A 20,128-nucleotide genomic window follows, 5' to 3' on the forward strand; every position below is an offset into this window, starting at 1 on the left:
CATACGTGTAGTAAATGGTATAACCAAGATTAGGACTCTAGGACGTTGAAAGAAAGGATATTGATGTTTGTAATTGAAAGTTACATAATTGTTCTCAATTTATGGGTCTTTGAGGGTCTTGGTATAGTTGAAAGAATTATAGCAAATATGTAATCACTCCTTTTCTCAGTCTCCCATAAGAAGAAGACATGCCTTCTAGGTTTCCTTTGGGTTTGAAAAAAGGCTCTTACCAGATACCCTATTAGTCAGCTATACCACCTTCCTCAGGTATAGGATAGAACAGTGAGATTGGATTTGGAGGCAGAACACTTGAGTTTGAGGCCTTTCTCAGTCATTTAAATATTATTTGTGACCTGACAAGTCAGTTACTTCCTTGACCACAATTGCAATCGAGTATTAAATAGGTGTAACAACATCAAATGAGATAATATATGTGAAAATGCTTATTAATGAAGGTAATATATTGAAAGATATTTTGAAAACTGTATAAACTGTGATGCTTTATTATGGATGCCATCATTTTATTAGTTTATTAGAGGTTCTCTTTAGGGCTGTGTATGAATCCCTGGAGATGAGCAGTACCACTGCAGCCAGCATGGTCAGCAGTTAGTGGGTGTGAGCCCTGGATGATGTCTGCATGCCAGCCTCTCTGCTTTTTCCATTTCCCTTCCAAAGCTGCACCCCATCACTGTGCAGCTTCTAAACTGGACCACAAAATCATTATTGTTTGGCAGGCTCATTCTTAACAAGAACCATTTAAACTGAGTACTGAGTTTTCACTCACGGAGCATATCCGTAACTATAAAATTAATTAATTGATGAGAATGTGCTCACATAGGCAATCCTTACATAGACTATTAGCCCGTCCCATTCACTTTGACCCCATTATTTGGTTACAGGCTTATATTTTTAGTTTATTTTGGAGTTGCGTGTTTTGTTGCACTTTCCCTCCATATTTATTTTTTCTTTACTTCTACCTCCTCATTTTTTTCTTTATTTAAAATTTTATTTATTTATTCGCTGCATTGGGTCTTCGTTACTGTGCGGGGGCTTTCTCTTGTTGCGAGCAGGGGCTACTTCTTGTTGCAGTGCAAGGGCTTCTCATTGTGGTGGCTTCTCTGGTTGCGGAGCACGGGCTCTAGGTTCACGGGCTTCAGTAGTTGTGGCATGAGGGCTCAGTAGCTGTGGCGCACAGGCTTAGTTGCTCCACAGCATGTGGGATCTTCCCAGACCAGGGATCAAATCTGTGTCCCCTGCACTGGCAGGCGGGTTCTTAACCAGTGTGCCACCAGGAAGTCCCTACCTCTTCATTTTTAAGACATCTTTACCAGGCATTTCTTTTCTTAACTTGCCCACTTTTATTGCTAAGCTTCATCCCTCTGTTAACTCTTAAGCAACATGTGATTAGACGCTACCAGGAAATAGAGTGATTATTCTAGAAACCTATTTTCTAAGATGGCCAAAATTGTAGGGGTGGTTATTTTACATAAAATAAGCCCAAGGAATGATATGATTTAAAAATTTAAGGTTAGTTGGGCACAGATGGAGCACAGAAGTCATTGGGTTGGGAAAGTCTATTCAGGCCCTCAATCAAACAGATTTTAGGTCCATCTCCTAAGTACAGACAGTTCAGGTTTGGGTTGGAAGTAGAGAATGTCAATAAGAGTGGTCATGGTGGACAGGGAAGCAACAGGTGAGCAAGGGCAGAGGATGTTTGTTTGTTGGTTGTCCTGTCTCTCCCACCCCTGGACAATCCTTGATGAGTGTCAGAGCAGAGATAATAGAATCAATGGGAACCTGAGACCAACAGTCATTCTTCTTCCTCCATAAATTAACCTTTCAGTTAAAGAATTTTTTCTATTTGATTTTTTTCTTTCACTTTGGTAAAACAAAATTCATATTCTTTTTGGTAAAGAAAATCCAGAACTAGGGAGTTCCCTGGTCATTCAGTGGTTAGGACTCTGCTTTCACTGTCGAAGGCCCAGGTTCAGTCCCTGGTATGGGAACTAAGATCCCACAAGCTGTGCAGTGCAGCCGAAAAAAAAAAGACAATTCAGAACTAAGACAAAGTACTTTTTAGAGTAAGAGCTTCGATCCTGCTGAGTGAGGATTGCCCATATTTTCTGTAGCTTGTATAAGATTATATTTTCCCATGTGAATGCTTAATTGGTAGTTTAGCTTTCATTTCAAAATACTGTTTATGTGACACAGTAGGAAAGGCACACTGTTACCGATAATTCAAAGAAATTAAATTTATTTTGAGTCAGATGTTGGCTATTAGAGGGTTGTGTTTGTTTTCGAGCAAGTTTAGCTTTTTGTTTTATTCTTTGCATAGAAAGTGATAAAAAGTAGCTTTCATCATTTTTTAAAAAATATTTATTTATTTATGGTTGCGTCGGGATCTTCATTATGGCATGGGTGATCCTCTGCTGTGGTGTGTGAGCTTCTGTCTAGTTGTACATGACTCCAGAGTGTGTGGGCTCTGTAATTGTGGCCCGAGTGCTCACTAGTTGTGGTGCACAGGCTTGGTTGCTCTGCGGCATGTGGGATCTTAGTTCCCTGACCAGGGATCGATCCCCTGCATTGGAAGGTGGACTCTTAACCACTGGGCCACTAGGAAAGTCCCACATCATTCTTTAATCACTTATTAATTTGGCACTAAGAGGGAGTGGAATGAAAAGTTAATTTTTAGTATAAAAATCTGTAAATTAAAAAATCCCCACTCTGGCTTTAAGTCTAAAATCACTATTCATAGGGACTTCCTGGTGCTTCAGTGGTTAAGGCTCCGAACTTCCACTGCAGGGGGCACAGGTTCAGTTCCTGGTTGGGGAACTAAGATCCCGCATGCTGCTCGGTGCGGCCAAAAAAAGATAAATAAGTAAAATCAGTATTCATAGGCATAATTTTAGGACAGCTAAGAAAATGTGAAAATGAATCCCTATATATAAATATTGACTACTTTAAAATCAGCATATAAACTGTTTATACTTGATAATTATATAATTACTTTTTTTTATTTCCTAGAATAGTAAATGTCCTGAGGGAACAAAACCCATGTTAATATTTGCAGGTGATGATTTTGATGTAACAGCAGACTACAGAAGGCTGAAAAGTCTTCTTATTGGTAAGTATTTTAATACTTATCCACAGGATAGCTCAGGTAGGCATTCTAAGAGTTGTCACTGGTGGTGGCAGTTTGCAACTTCACTGTAGATATACAGCTTTTTCTCTTTGATCTTTTTTTCCTTTTTATTATTTTGTTTATTCCCCACTAGAAGCAGGGAAAGTTAAAGGGATGTTATATTCTATAGATCATTATTACTTTTTGATGGTACAGTAACTTTGGTAGCAACCTATTTATATAGCATTTTACACTTTACTAAATGCTTGCACCCATCTCCTGTCATTACTGGCATTATTAGATTAAATTTAGAAAATTGAAAAGTTAAAATTTTAAGATTAGTATATATTATCCACTTCGAATTCAAAAACCTGTATTAGTTTTTTCTTAGTCTGATATACAAGGCTTTTTACACTATAACCCCATATAACTTTTTCTTTTTTTTTTAATAAATTTATTTATTTTTGTCTGCATTAGGTTTTGGTTGCTGCATGCGGGCTTTCTCTAGTTGTGCTGAGCGGGGGCTACTCTGTTGTGGTGCAAGGCTTCTCAGTGTGGTGGCTTCTTTTGTTGCAGAACACGGGTTCTAGGCTTGTGAGCTTCAGTAGTTGTGGCACACGGGCTCAGTAGTTGTGGCTCAGGGGCTCTAGAGTGCAGTCTCAGTAGTTGCGGCACACGGGCTTAGTTGCTCTGCGGCATGTGGGATCTTCCCAGACCAGAGATCGAACTCGTGTCCCCTGCATTGCCAGGTGGATTCTTAACCACTGCGCCACCAGGGAAGTCCCTAACTTGCTTTCTTGATCTCCACCAATTTCTTTCCTCCCTTTTCCATTTCAAAAAAAGTCCAAAAACCTTGTAAGGTTGTTTTATAGGTGAGTGATTCTTAGTGAACTATGCTCATTCCTAATGTTTTATCTAATGACTATGTCCCTTTCTGTGTGTTCACAAGTCACCTTCTTAAAATCCAATATATAATATATAGTTATTTTCTGAGATTGATGTTAAATTTACCTATTTTATTTTATTTTTATTATTTTTAATATTTATTTTTTATTGGCTGTGTTGGGTCTTAATTGCTGTGCATGGGCTTTCTTTAGTTGCAGCCAGCAGGGGCTACTCCTCCTTGCAGTGCACAGGCTTCTCATTGCAGTGGCTTCTCTTGCTGTGGAGCACGGGCTGTAGGCACACGGGCTCAGTAGTTGTGGCACATGGGCTTATTTGCTCTGCGGCATGTGGAATCTTTCCAGACCAGAGCTCGAACTCGTGTCCCCTGCATTGGCAGGTGGATTCTTAACACTGTGCCACCAAGGTAGTCCCTCTCTGTGATTTCTTTGTTTTTTAACTAATTAATTAATTAATTTTATTGGCTGTGTTGGGTCTTTTTTGCTGTGTGCGGGCTTTCTTTTTAGTTGCAGTGAGTGCGGGCTACTCTTCGTTGTGGTGCATGGGTTCCTCATTGCCGTGGCTTCTCTTGTTGCGGAGCATGGGCTCTAGGCGCATGGGCTTCAGTAGTTGCAGCACATGGGCTCAATAGTTGTGGCTCTCGGGCTCTAGAATGCAGGCTTAGTAGTTGTGGCCCACGGGCTTAGTTGCTCCGCGGCATGTGAGATCTTCCTGAAGCAGGGATCAAACCCGTGTCCCCTGCATTGGCAGGTGGATTCTTAACCACTGCACAACCTTGGAAGCCCTCCATGATTTCTTAAAAGTCGCTAAAACTTTACATTCTGTGGTCACACTTGGCAGCTCTATTCTAACTCTGAAAGGTAATTTAGTTTGTCTCTAGAGATATGAACTCTTCTAATACTCAGTGGCATTTTCTCAAGTTTAAATAATTTATTCCTTTTGAGCTGTTCTTGCACCATTCTCACAAGCTATGTCTTAACTTTTTTGGTTGCCCTTCTTTGGGATTTTCATATATTCTGCCCTAGATAAAGTTGGTGGGGTATATGTTATAAATAAATTGTATACATGTTCTTTACAAATCTTAGCCGACCAAAGAAGGTTTTTGGGTAGACACATTGCTTCATTTTCTTTGTTGGAATTATTTATGGTCTTATTGTTGGGAATACAGTTTGGGGGACTTCTCAGTTCTCTTTATTAATAATGGCTAGTTTTGAAAAACTAAGTGTCACCTGTTACCTGTTTAATCCTCACTAAAGCTCTTGAGTTTGGTAACATTTCATTTTACAGATGGGAAGATGGAGTCTCAGAGAGGTTAAGAGCTATTAAGTAGGTGAGGCACAATCAAACCCAAAGCCTGTGCTTTTCTGCTTCTGCTCTTCATCCTGCCCATGGTGAATAATTCCTTTGCAGAGTCCTTGCTATAGGTTCTTACCTCTTTTTTCCATGAACTAAAAAGAAAAAGAAAAAAATCATACATGGAAGACAAGGCCCAACATTTCTTTGAATATCACATATCCCAAAACATCAAGGGAGGGTTTTTTAGCCAAGATTCCTAGTACTTGTACAGTGTTGGCCCAGATTTCCTGCTTTTTTCCCTTGTTCTTCCATGTAATTATTATTACTGAGGGAAGTACTTATAATTTGTTATAACAGAGCTTTGTTGCTTCTCTTTAAATGGTTTTTATCTTACTATTTCGTGTTTCCTCTAGATGGCAGGAATAACCACATAATGCAGTGATGAGTGGGAGGGAGTGAAAACCAAAAAGGAATAGGGAAAGAAGAAAGATGGATAGAGGGGTGGAGTGAGATTGTCCAGCACTAAGCAAAGTTGAATTTTTAATATAAATAAGAAGTAAGAAAGTTGAAGACTCCTGGGTTTGTGTTGTGTGTTCAAATGAAATAACATAGAGCAGTAGGTAGAGAGAATTTTATCAAGGGCTTTTTTCCTGTTAGGAAACTGTGTTTTTGTTTTTTCTTTCTGTAATTGGCCAGAAAGAAAAGTTAATGTCAGTATTTTCATGCCAGATACCCATTTTGTTCATTTTTTTTTTTTAAGTTTGGTCACACCGCGTGGCTTGTGGGAATCTCACTTCCCCAACCAGGACCAGGGATTGAACCCAGGCCACTCAGTAGAAGCGTGGAATCCTAACTACTAATCCATCCTAATTTTTATGGTTACTTTTTAGTATGACTACCCTTTTTTTTTTTTTTTTTTTTTTTTTTTATGGCGCACGGGCTTAGTTGCTCCGTGGCATGTGGAATCTTCCCAGAGCAGGGCTCGAACCCATGTCTCCTGCCTTGGCAGGCGGATTCTTTACCACTGCGCCACCTAGGAAGTCCTGACTACTCTTTATATATAAAGATGATAATAAATCAAGTAATAGGTTAGTTTTATTAAGTGTTCCTTTAAAGCCTACCTTAAATTTAACTACCTAACTGGCTTATTTTTTTTTCTTCATTACCTTTGTCTATATTAGTGGTCATATTTACATCTATGGTCATTGTTTTAATTTTTTTAACCTTTCTCATGTTCTAATTCTTATTCCACTTTAATGTATATAGTAATGAAAATAACTGCCATTGATTAGGTCAGGTAATTATTAAATGTAATCCTTTCTATAGCTCTACAAGGGTACTTATATGAGTCTGCTCAGGCTGCCATAACAAAATACCATAGACTGTGTGGCTTATAAACAACAAAAATTTATTTTCTCATAGTTCTAGAAGTCCAGGTTTCTGGTGAGGACTCTTTTGCTGGCTTCTTGCTATGTGCTCACAAGGCTTTTCATTGTGGAGGCTGAGGGGAGGAAGACAGACAGGGGAAAGAGGGGTTTAAGTTTTCTGGTATCTCTTATAAGGACACCGATCCTATGGGATCAGACCCTACCCTTATGACATACCTCATTTAACTTAATTACTTCCTTAGAGACCTCGTTTCCAAATATAGCCATCCTAGAGATTAAACAAACATTCACTTCATTACTGTAATATTCCCATGTGTGGATGAATAACTTGAGACCAGTTCACTTTTGTCCAGAGTGAAGAGGTAGTAAGTGGCAGAATCAGGATCTGATGTGTTCTCTGACTCCACATCCCCTGGTCTTTCCCATCAACACCCTGGTCAACCTGTGTCCTTTCCCAGTGTTTTTACTCATGGACGCAGTTACATTTGAGGTGTTATTTTTGCTTGAAACTGATCCATTGAAAAAATGTCCAAACTGGGGCTTTCCTTCTGACTATAACCAATTTATTTTCCAACCCCTTATTTCTGTCAATATTTAACCAGTTTTTTATCCTTATCTCTATTCTCATAATATCTCCCTTTTTACTTCAACCATCCTTCCTGCCCAGTTTAGGGTCAGCCTTTTTGACAATGCTCTGCGTTTCAACACATTTTAATCTATCAACCCCTTGATGTTTTAGACTCCTCTTGTACCTTAATTTCTCTAGTCCTGGAATCAGCTATTTCTGTAAGGAGCCTGGGGTTTTTTTAAGTGAGAAATTATTTTAAAAATCACATTTTGTTTGCTAGGGATTATTTCTGGGTTGGTCAGTGTTTTACGCTTTTTAGTGGACAGAACTATGAGATGTGTTTGTTAAGATAAAATATATCCTGAGTTCATACTGAAACTTCTTACTTATATTTAGGACAGAAGGATATGTACACATATGTACCTTCTTTCATCCATGACAAAAATCCAGATTCTCAATGACTCCAACATAACTGTGCGTTTACTTTATATCATACTACACGTACAACAGTCTCCGAATAAAATACCATTACTACTGATAATATGAATATGAGTACAATTGAAGGATGTTTGGTTTTGGTGTATTTTTGTTTTTTTGTTTGTTTGTTTGCAGTTCTGTATGTCTGTATATCCCGTTAGGAATATGGTCAGATTACTGTGATTTGAAGTCACTTGAAATAGTCCTTTTCTGTATGATTATGCCTTCAGCCCAATACACAGGTTCATTTCATTTTGTTTTCAGTTTTTAGGGATAACTTTAATAAGTTTTTTCATTTTAAATTATTTTTTAAACAACTTTTGGGGTATAATTTACATACAATCAAGTGCACATATTTAAAGTTTTAAAATTTAATGAATTTTGACATACGTATATACCTCTAAAAACACCACTGCAATCAAGATACAGAACCTTTCCATCACCCCCCAGAATTTCCCTGTGCCCCTTGGCAATCCGTAGTTTTTCTCTGTTCTAAGCAAACTTGATTTGCTTTCTGTCATTATAGATTAGTTTGCATTTTCTAGAATATTTGATAAATGGAATCCTCAGTATGTACTTTTCTTGGCCTAGCTTCTTTCACTCTGTTTTGAGTTTCATTCATGTTGTTGTATGTATCAATCCTTCATTTCTTTTTATTGCTGAGCAGCATTCCATTTATAGCTATTCTGCAGTTTGTTTATACCTTCATCTATTGATGCCCATTTAGATTGATTCCTGTCTTTAACTATTACCAGTAGAGCTGCTATGAACCTTTATATATAGATTTTTGTGAGGGCCTATGTTTTCGTTTCCTTTGGGTAAATAGGAATAGAATGGTTGGGTCATTTGAATAGTGTATGTTAAACATTTTAAGAAACTGCCAAACTGCTCTCCAATATGGTTGTACAATTTTGCATTCTCACCAACAGCGTAGGTGCTCCACCTCCTTGCCAATACTTGGTAGGCCATTCTTTTTAATTTTAGTTACTCTAATGAGTATTGAATACTGACAGTGAAGTCAAATCTGCAAAATAAAGGAGTGGTAGCATTGCGGTTTTAATTTGTATTTTCTGGTGACTGATGATGTTGAACACCTTTTCATGTGCTTATTGGCCATTCATACATCTGGTAAAGTGTCTCTTCAAATCTTTGCCTGATTTTTTTATTTGGTTATTTGTCTTATTGAGTACTAAGGTGAAAGTGTGTGAGTGTGTGTGGGTCAAGTCTTATGTCTGTCTGACTTATAATCTTTGAATATTTTCTCCCAGTCTGTGGCTTGCCTTTTTGTTGCACGGATGGATGGATGGAGGGAGGGAGGGAGGGAGGGAGGGATGGATGTATTGGCTGTACCACTCACCACACAGAATCTTGGTTTCCCAACCAGGGATCGAACCTGCACCCCCTGCAGTGGAAGTGCAGAGTCTTAACCACTGGACTGCCAGGGAATTTTCTTGCCTTTTTGTTTTTAACGATGTCTTTTTAAAAAAAAAATTTTTTTTATTGAGGTATAGTTGATTTTGTAATATTATGTAAGATTCAGGTATACAACATAGTGATTCACAATTTTTAAAGATTATACCACATTTATAGTAATTATAAATTGTTGGCTATATTTCCTGTGCTGTATAGTATATCCTTTTAGTTTATTTTGTACCTAGTAGTTTGTACCTTTAACCCCTCATTGCTCTCTTGACACTCCCCTTTCCTTCTCCCCACTGGTAACCACTGATTTGTTCTCTGTATCTGTGAGTCAGCTTCTTTTTTGTTATGTTCTCTAGTTTCTTGTATTTTTTAGATTCCACATACAAGGGATATCCTACATTATTTGTCTTTCTCTGTCTAATTTCACTTAGCATAATTCTCTCCAAGTCCATCCGTGTTGCTGCAAATGGTAAAAATTTCATTCTTTTTATGGCTGAGTAGTATTTCGTGTGTGTGTGTGTGTGTGTGTGTGTGTGTGTATATATATATATATATATATATACACACCACATTTCTTTATCCATTCATCTGCTGGTGGACGCTTAGGTTGCTTCCATATCTTGGCTATTGTAAATAATGCTTCTATGAACATTCTTTTTGATGTGATTGTAAATGGGATTATTTCCTTAATTTCTCTGATGCTACACTGTTAGTATATAGAAGTGCAGCAGATTTCTGTGTATTAATTTTATATCCTGCAACTTCACTGTATTCATTGATGAATTCTATTAGTTTTTTTATACATCTTTATTAGAGTATAATTGCTTTACAGTGTTGTGCTAGTTTCTGCTGTACAACAAAGAGACTCAGCTATGTGTATACATATATCCCCATATCTCCTCCCTCTTGAGCTTCCCTCCCACCCTCCCTATCCCACCCTTCTAGTTCTACTAGCTTTTTGATGGCGTGTTTAGGATTTTCTATGTGTAGTAAGTATCATGTCATCTGCAAACAGTGATGTCTTTTAAAGAGCAGAAGTTTTAAATTTTTGTGAAGTCTACTTTATCCATTTTTTTTTCTTTCATGGTTGTTTATACAGTGTTTTAAGAACCCTTTGCTTATCCCAAGATTGCAAAGGTTTTTTTCTCTAATGTATATATATATTTTTTGAAGTTGTATAATTTTAGATCTTGCATTTAGGTTTATGATCCATTTTGAGTTAATTTTTGTGTATGGTTTGAGGTAGGAGTCAATATTCTTAAAACTTTCTACCTCGTTTCAATTTTTTTTCCTTCTTTCTTTCTTAAAAGCATATGGATAAAACACATGCCTGTAAGGTTTGCATTACAGAAGCTGTTTCAGGGGAGACTGGAATGTACATATCTTGTTCCCCAGAATGACTCTGACTTCAGTAATGCTGCCACAACAGTGAGTGGGGCTTTATTAACTTGGCCACTGAAGGCAAGTCAGGTTTGGCAAAATTATGGGAAAGTTCGTCATTAATTATGATCAAATTTTAGATCAAAATACCTTGAAAAAGTACATATTTGGTTTATAAAATTATCCCCAAGGGATTCTTATTTGGGGTAGTAAAGAAGGGTGGTGCGTACATGTGCATGCACACTTACGTCTGTTTTATGTACATTAGTGATGTGATTTTCTTTTAGTTATTTAAGAAGGAAAAGAACTACAAAAAATGTGCATGTCCATGCACATGGAGGTAATTCCCATCTTAAGAGCTAATGGGAGGAGGGAAGGAAAGTGCTAGGTGGCTACAGATTGGGACAGGATGAGATATCTCCTGTTTATGACATCACCTGTCTTGGGGCAGCTCTTTTATAGTAATTAAGTTGCATGACCCTTTTATGCATAACTTTTTCTTAGCTTAATGTTATTTGTGTGTTTCCATTTAGCCTCCTCTGAGTTGAGATTTTTTAATCTGTAAAATGAGGTGACCAAACTTGTTTGCTGTTTTCCATACTTTTTTCATTCATGTGCTACCTTCATAAATTTAGCCATGTCCATGAAGTATCCATAGCGTTGTTCACTGCAGAGTTCTTTAAATTGACACCTCTTTTAAAAAGGAAACTTTATGTCCCTACTCTGAATAGAAACTGGTGTATGATAACTTAAATAATACATTGTAGATTATTATATCTGCCTGTATATCACTTAAAATTATCTCATGTGTCACTTGGGTATTGTTACCACTCTGTGGGAGAAGTCTACTCATTGATCTTGATGGTTCTCTTCTGACTTTGACACTAGGTTGCTTTTCTTTGCTCATATAATTGAGATTCCTTGTTAGAATTTTCTTGGCTTGTTGGCATTCGCCAAATAACAAATACTAGTTGAATTTAATAGTCAAAGTTTGAACAACCATTTTTATAGACATTTGCCATCTTAACCTACCTTAGTTGATTAAAATTTTATACCTTGTTTTACATTTTATGAAAAGTTAATATTGACAATAAATTGATGTACTCGTACAAATTGGTTTAGAGGGAGAACTTCAAAACTGAAAAATCACATGGCCCAGTGAACTAAACACAGAAATACAGTCATGAGATTAAATGGTAGAGGGGCAGGACCATCAGATTTTTCAGGGATTAGTTTTTGTGCTACTTAACCTTTTTTAGATAAGATACAAAGAGTTGCATTTAGAATGCAGCTAATTTGTAACTGAGTTTTAAAGGTGTGTTAATCTTTTTTTTAACAACCTAATTGTGCTTTTAGATTTCTTCAGAGGTCCCACAGTATCAAATATCCGCCTGGCTGGTTTAGAGTATGTTCTGCACTTCACTGCACTGAATGGGAAGATTTACTTTCGAAGCTATAAGTAAGTGCATATCTTAGCATGTTTTTGTTAATCCTCAGGGTTAGCGTTTTAGTGTCACTGTTTTATAGAGCTCAAACTTCGAATTGATGTCTGGCTGAAAGTTTGTTTGGAGAGTTTGCAGAATAGCAGTGACAGAGTAGCTCTGTGTTGATCCTCAGGTCTGTCATTCCCCTGCTAACTTCTGCCTCCTGGAAACTCTGCTTTTCCAGTATCAAATGCTACACTCCTCTGAGCTTAGAACACTTATTCAGTCCTGACCTGCCATACTTTTATGCAGTATCTCATTTTTTTTTTTTAAGATTAATTTGTTATTTATTTATTTATTTATTTATTTATTTATGACTGTGTTGGGTCCTTGTTGCTGTGCATGGGCTTTTTCTAGTTGTGGAGAGCGGGGGCTACTCTTTGTTGCTGTGCGTGGGCTTCTTATTGCAGTGGCTTCTCTTGTTGTGGAGCATAGACTCTAGGTGGGCAGGCTTCACTAGTTGCGGCACATGGGATCAGTAGTTGTGGTACACCGGTTTAGTTGCTCCGCAGCATGTGGAATCTTCCCAGCCCAAGGATTGAACCCGTATCTCCTGCATTGGCAAGCAGATTCTTAACCACTGAGCAACCAGGAAAGTCCCTCCTTATTTTTCTTGACTGAATTTAGAGTGCCAAGCCACAAGTCTTAGGCCAGCGAAAGCAAATCTCAAAACTCTTGAGTCTAAAAAATGGAGTCTGAAAGGAAGAAGATGATTCAGTGGCTAAATTCATTTTACCTTCTTTCTCCAGTCCAGGCCTTCTACCTCTACTCCCACCACAATATAAATATAAATCCTAATAAGCTGATTTTGTTTTCATTAAAAACCTTAATGACATGCTACAGCTTGAAGTAAGCATGACTTTTTTTTTTCTTATTTAAAATAAAGTGTGAACACCGATTTCCTAGAGAATACAGTGACTCCCACAAACTGCCTCCCTTTGTACATTGAATTCAGATTGATAACTGTTGTGTGGTGTGGTGTGGCATTGCAGCCTGAGGGCCACCAGCCCAGTGTTGACAGTGTGTTCGTGCAGTGGTGCTATTTGTGTGACCATTTGTGGACTTCGGCATTTCACCCATGGTTTGTTTGTTTTTTCATTCATTCATTCATTCATTTAGCTAGCTAGCTGCGCCAGGTCTTAGTTGCAGCATGCGGGGTCTAGTTTCCTGACTAGGAATCGAACCTAGGCCCCGTGCATTGGGAACATGGAGTCTTAAATGCTGGACCACCAGGGAAGTCCCTCCATGGTTTTAATTTTGTCTTTTTGTCATAATAGTCCAGTGAATGTCCAAATGAACTAAATAATCACCTCTTTTTTCAGTAATTTCCCTCTTTGTCTCAGCTATATGGAGTCAGAGATATTCAGTTCTTTTCACCACGAGTGGTAGCACCATTTCTATTTTTCTGTTATTTTCTTATTTAAATAATAATAGGGACAGGATTTTGTAATTGTTTTTAACTAGTTGAGATTGAAAGCCCTTGTAGTCTGTTGTTAGAATTTCCAAACTTGATTTTTGGGGGCTTCTAAGAATGTATTATAAAGTAGGTGACTCCTATTTATAGAGCAAGAAATAAAAGATGAGAAATCACTAACATAAAAAAATTTTTTTGAAAATTTATGTGAAACAAGGAGACCCTGGGGATATAAAGGAACTAAAAATATAAAGATAAAAATCTTTGAGAATGAGAAATGAAGAATAACAATAATCTAAAACTCTTTCATGGTGGACAATTTCAAAGAAAGTACTCTCTTGTATCAGAATTTATATTTAGTGACAATAAAGATAAATCTGTAAAGACAGAAATACAGAAAAATAAAGCAAAATGGACAGAAAACGAGCAAATCAGACTTAAAAACAAGGATAAATTGACAGTGTAACCACACATATCCATCCGTCCACTTACTTTAAGAAGTATGGAATCACTGTTAGGTTAGCATGGCGTCTCCCATAATGAAAAAAAAAAAGATTTGAATTTTTAAAATCAGAAATGCTAGTGTAAAATTTTAATCCCAGGTTTTCATATCTATATCCTATAATACCTGTTAGCTCTTGATTTGAAATAGAAAATGTACAGTGTGATTGAGAGTGAGCTGCTAGTGGGGAAAATCCCTAGATGTGGATTAGCTTAGCCTCTAGGGGCCGTGCTCTGCTTGGGAGGGGAAGGAAGAGGTGGTCCTGGGAGTGAGCATCACCTCTGAGCCTAGTGACCTGGCTCCGTGCCAGGCTTCGCCCCACGACATGAGCAAGTCACTTCTCAGGGCCTGTGTTTTTCCTTTGCAAAGTGTAGTGATACTATTTAGGTAATTCGAGGTCCCTCTGAGATGGACAGTTCTCCTTCGTGAGAGGGAGAGGGGTGCAGATAGAGGTGGGAATGTGCCAGGAAAGTGTGTCTGACTTAGTTTGGCTCCCCAGGCATTCTTACAGGCTGCTCTTGGGTGTCCTGCCCTCTTCCAACCAGCCCTTAGGCAGTTGGTAAAAGGAATAGTCAATATTGGCACTTTTATTAATTTGTGAAGATCAGTAAGGCTTCTAAAATGGTTTTGAGCTTCTTGGATGAAAGGAAGTCTGAGCATGGAATTACATTAACAGAACCTTTGACCTGACCTTTTGGGGAAATAAGTCATAGTGTTACTGGTATCTTCCTATATATCCTATGATAATTAATTCCTTGGAGAATTTTATTCATCCTAGGGCCGGAGCTATTCATGTGAAACAGATGATCTTTAGTAACTGCCACAAATGCCTTTGCCATGGTACTGGGTAGGTTTTATGGGGAGAAATATGCAAAACAGAAAGTATCAGCATACCTTAAAAAGGAAACACAACGAGTCCAACTCGAGGATGGAAGATGCCTTAGAGGACTGGGGCAGGGAGGGTGGGGGGGACTCGGGGGGGGGCGTCAAGGAAGGGAGGGAATATGGGGATATGTGTATAAAAACAGTTGATTGAACCTGGTGTACCCCCCAAAAAAAAATAAAAAATAAATAAAAATAAAAAAAAAAAAGGAAACACAACATTCTAGGTAAGGACTTTAAGTAATGAAAATGGAATGTCAACAGAAGAGAAGGATCTGGAAGGGAGAAAAATAAGGAAATTACAATTTAAACAAGAGTGGTAATTCCAGTCTTTCTCAAGAAATAAACAAATCATATTTAAATATATATAGAAATTACCAATTAACATGTCTAATAGCCTGATCCCATCTGAGAGGGAAGGAACTGAGTTCTGTTTGTCTTTGTGTCCCTGTATCTTATATGATGTAGGGTTTTTTTTTTTTTTTCCTTTGGCTGCATTGGGTCTTCATTGCTGCGTGCAGGCTCTTAGTTGCAGCGCACGAGCTCTAGAGCACAGGCTCAGTAGTTGTGTTGCACGGGCTTAGTTGCTCCGAGGCATGTGGGATCTTCCCAGACTTGGGATCAAACCCATGTCCCCTGTATTGGCAAGCAGATTCTTAACCACTGGGCCACCAGGGAAGTCCTACCATGTAGTCTTGCAGAACTGAATATCACTTGATTTAGAGCTCATAGGGAAACAAACAACACTTGAGGTCAGGATCTGAGATGGAGATTTACATGGGATGTAAAGGTTCTGGGCAGTAGATATTTGGCTGGAGATATTAAAGCCTGGAATCAGAATGTCTGTCTTTAAAAAGAAGTGCAGTATCTATGAAGGTATTGAGGGTAAAGGAAATGGTTTTAATTTTTTTTTTAAGAGTTGGTGTTTAATAGACTCTTCATTTTCCTTAGCATGATCACAAAAATCCTTTATAAATTCTCTATCAATTGCATTTCCTCTGAGAAAGAGTAAAGAGGTTGTTTTTTTTTTTAAAGATTAACAATTGATGATTTTAGATTTCACTGTTAAAAGCTATTAATAAAGAGAAAAGATGGGGACTTCCCTGGTGGTCCAGTGGCTAAGACTCTGAGCTACCAATGCAGGGGACCCGGGTTTGTTCCCAGGTCAGAGAACTAGATCCTGCATGCCGCAACTAAAAAAAGATCCCGCACACGGCAACTAAGACCCAGCGCAGCCAAATAAATAAATAAATATTTAAAGAAAAGAGAGAGAGAGAGGAAAGATGATAGCCCTATCACAAGAAACCATATGTAGAGAACTGAACACTGGAGAAAGTTTCCTTCTATTTCTATCAAATAGAAATAGAATAGTAAATATACTCAGTGAAATGATTAAAAAGATTGTCCACACAGACAATATGGCACTGTAACTTAATTCTTCAGTAAATAGCAACATAGGTAGTTATATGTAGTTACTTGAAAATAATCTTAATTTTTTATACTGCTCAAAAGATTACGTTGTTAGGAGGACACTTGCATAAATAAAATGGTACTTAGGTAATCTAACTCCATCAGTCATGCCTGTTCTGGATTGACAAGTTTTCCATTTAGCTGAAAATTAGCATTTTAAGTGGTAGAAAATGGTTTCAGTGAAATTTTATATATGTGATTTTCTTTTTTTTTTTTTCTTTTATGACTGTGTTGGGTCTTCGTTGCTGCTCGTGGGCTTTCTGTAGTTAGGCAGGCGGGGGCTACTCCTTGTTGCCATGCTCAGGCTTCTCATTGCAGTGGCTTCTCTTGTTGCGGAGCCTGAGCCCTAGAGCGTGCAGGCTCAGTACTTGTGGCTCGAGGGCTGTAGAGCGCAGGCTCAGTAGTTGTGGCACACAGGTTTAATTGCTCTGCAGCATGTGAGATCTTCTCAGCCCAGGGATGGAACCCATGTCCCCTGTATTGGCAGGCGGATTCTTAACCACTGCGCCACCAGGGAAGTCCCAATGTGATTTCCTTGATTTTTTTTTTTTTTTTAAAGTAATCTACTGAACATAAGGTGTTAATCGAGATTTAGTCCTTTTTCATTTCTTTTCTTTTTTTTTTTTGCCTACGTTGTGCAGTATGCAGGGTCTTGGTTCCCAACCAGGGAGTGAACCCATGACCCTGCAGTGGAAGTGCAGAGTCCTAACCATTGGACTGCCACGGAATTCCCAAGATTTAGTCTTAATATGAGTTCAGCATGATAAATATCATTTATTTGGAGATACAAACGCAGAGGTACCTGTGATATAAGAGAATCAAGTGATCACTGCCCCCATATGCTTTAATTAGGTATTAGGGAAGATGCCGTGATGTCAGCCAGCTTTAGCTCCTAAAAATATTTTCCCCTACAGTAGGCCTGAGACAGGCCTTCTCTCAGGTCTCTTCTTCTGGAACCACCGTGAGGAGAGTAGTCTAAGGGACCTTGTTTAGGTCCTTTTTCCCTGTGCTTGCTCCCTTCAAGCCCCATAGTAATATTTATTTTATCTTTTAATGTTAGTATCTTTGTTTAACATATCTGCTCTTTATATATCCTAGGCTGTGGGTTTTTGTTTTTTTGTTTTTTGCCTTGTTTAATTGGATATAAATTACTGATATTATGTTGTATATATAATTATGTCTGATACAATATATCTATCATGACTCTTCCCTTAGCCAGTAAATGCACCTCCTTTGAGTGGACTGTATTGGTTGATTGTCTTTATATGATGCAGGACTTTTAACAAGATTTTGCACATTCAATCCTGCTTCCTGGTGTTTGCTGCTCTCCTGGGTATTCCTTACTCTGCTTTCCTGTTCTGTTCTTGTTCTCTTCTTATGTCACTTGTTGCCTCTTTTCACACTCTGGCTTTTATGTGAAAAGGCTGATCTTTTTAAAATGTTATTATTGAGTCTTTTTTCTTGTGTCCATATGGAGATCTGGCCACTGTAACAAATTGAGTCTTAACTCAAATAATCTTCAGGGCTCTGAGCAGTTGCTGTGGTATCAGTCACAAAAAAAGAATTTGTGAGTCTCCCTCCCCCCTGTATCCTTTGTATGCTTTTGGATCCAGAGCTATTTGGACATATGGTATCCCCCAAATTGTGGTTTTGTTATATTAAGTTCATTCCAATCCACAGAGATCAGTAAATGTCTGTGCTATGGAGAAAAGTTGATTCTGAATGGATCTTAGAGAAATAAAAATTTGTTAATCATGTTATATGTTTCAAAGACCCAATTAAAATTTTTTTGTAATTATGTAAATCTTATGTAAGATGAAGTCAAATCAAAGGATTCCACTTCTTAGAACTGTCTCACTTGCTGTTTCTCTACAGTATTGCATACTTTTATGTTTTATTTTTGCAAATAAGTGAACTAAAGAAAATACTTGGTCTAAATATATAAAGTATTAAGCTTAGCCTTTATTTTTTTTTATTTTTTTAATCTTTTGGCTGTGCCACGCGGCATGTGGGATCTTAGTTCCCAGACCAGGGATCGAACCTTGTGCCCTCTGTATTGTAAGTGCAGGGGGGTCCCTAAGCTTAGCCTTTCTAAACATTTTATGTTATTTTATGGAACTGTAATTCTCTATAACAAAAATATTTGGGGGGTGGGACTTTTATTAGGGTCAAAGCAAAATTTCTTTCTTTGCCATTTCTGTAAAGGTTGCTGTTGAAGAAATCTGGCTGCAGAACACCACGGATTGAATTGGAAGAGATGGGACCTTCATTGGATCTGGTTCTGAGGAGGACACACCTAGCATCAGATGACCTTTACAAGTTATCTATGAAAGTGCCCAAAGCCCTCAAGGTACATGACTTGCAGATTGGTGCCATGTTTATTTATATATTCCACTCTTCTTTCCAAAAAGGGTTTGTGTGTATTAAAGAACATACATAAAGTAGATAAAATTAGACTCTCAGAGCCAGAGAAAGGAGGAAGAAGCAAAGAAGCTAACCATAATCGATAATAAAATTGTAGAAACCAGGCATCAGGTGTTGCTTCATCTCAAGACTGCAAGTTTTCAGCAAAAATGGGGCTCATTTTGGGCATTGTAAAAGTGTAATTTCAAGCATAGGATGTATAACGCATACTTGCGTGAAATGTTTTGACTTTGAATGGTTTTAAAAAGCAAGTACAAATGGCATCTCTGGAATGCCAGTAAAGATTGAAATGATAGTCACAAACCTTAAGCTAAACACAGGAAATTCTCTCAGTGCGTGACAATGGTTAGAGTAGTTTGTTGTGTTACTTCTCAGAGTATGGTCTGACAGTTTACCTGGGAATTGTTAGAAATGCTGAATCTCAGATCCCACCCTAGTCCTACTGAATTAGAGTCTGCATTTTAACAAGATCTCTGAGTGATCTGTATATACCTCAGTTTGAGGAGAAAGGGCTGTAAGGCTATAGACTTTGTATTATTAAAGGGGTGCTCACTAATGGTAATTGTTAATATGATAGTTGTTGTACACTAGATTTTAACTAGTTCATGACAGTAGACCCAACTAAATATATATTTATATATTCTTGTTTCATAGCCAAAGAAGAAGAAAAATATCTCTCATGATACTTTTGGTACAACTTATGGAAGAATTCATATGCAGAAGCAAGACCTGAGCAAACTACAAACCAGGAAAATGAAGGGGTTGAAGAAACGACCCGCAGAAAAGCAAGCAGAAGACCAGGAGAAAAAATCAAAGAGAATTAAAAAAGATTGATGAAATTTAGCCAATAACTGCGTTTTTATTATAGTCTTAAGAGAATTATCAAGCATCAGTTATTTCAGAGTTTCTTATAAGATTTTACTGTGTATTTTTATAACTTGATAATTTACCTAAATAATGTATTATATGCATTGTTAAGAGTAGCATACTAGTATTAGGTTGAAAGTTAGACTCTTATTGGAAACATTACACTCTGGTATGCTGTTTTCTTTCTGTGATATGATAGTTCCCTCTGTCTACCCCCTACAAAGTCTCTGATCTCATTGGGCAGGTGAGTGAGGAGGGATGTCCAGAACAACCATTGGTATTAGAGAGTTTGGGGTTAAGCTTTAGATAAAGGGAGGAAGTCATGAAAAGTAGAAATGGTCCAAAGAAACTGTAAACATGCGTAGTGTGAGCTACCTGGAAAGTTGACCACATCTTCCAACATATACCTCCAGCGTGAGTTTTATTTTTCACTTTCCTGTTGCTTTGCCTGAAATTCTACCACTTAGAGATTCATTTTGATATTTTAAGCTCTGTGTCTTTAAAACATAGGTCTCTAAGAGAGATGTCCA

General features: G+C 37.8%; 1 protein-coding gene across 3 annotated transcripts in view; it reads left to right on the forward strand.

The window, feature by feature from the left end:
• The window catches only part of RPF2 (ribosome production factor 2 homolog), a 34,473-nt gene extending 14,900 nt beyond the window's left edge, over positions 1-19,573 (forward strand). For all 3 annotated transcript variants that reach the window (XM_057739224.1, XM_057739225.1, XM_057739226.1), the window contains 4 exons: positions 3,025-3,124; positions 11,912-12,014; positions 18,513-18,657; positions 19,386-19,573. In XM_057739224.1, coding sequence (XP_057595207.1) covers positions 3,025-3,124; positions 11,912-12,014; positions 18,513-18,657; positions 19,386-19,565 — 528 coding nt within the window. In that variant the 3' untranslated portion in view covers positions 19,566-19,573. The remainder of the gene's footprint in view (positions 1-3,024; positions 3,125-11,911; positions 12,015-18,512; positions 18,658-19,385) is intronic.
• The last annotated feature ends 555 nt before the right edge of the window (positions 19,574-20,128 follow it).

The sequence above is a fragment of the Hippopotamus amphibius genome, chromosome 6, assembly GCF_030028045.1.
Source record: "Hippopotamus amphibius kiboko isolate mHipAmp2 chromosome 6, mHipAmp2.hap2, whole genome shotgun sequence".
In the NCBI taxonomy this organism is placed as follows: domain Eukaryota; kingdom Metazoa; phylum Chordata; class Mammalia; order Artiodactyla; family Hippopotamidae; genus Hippopotamus; species Hippopotamus amphibius.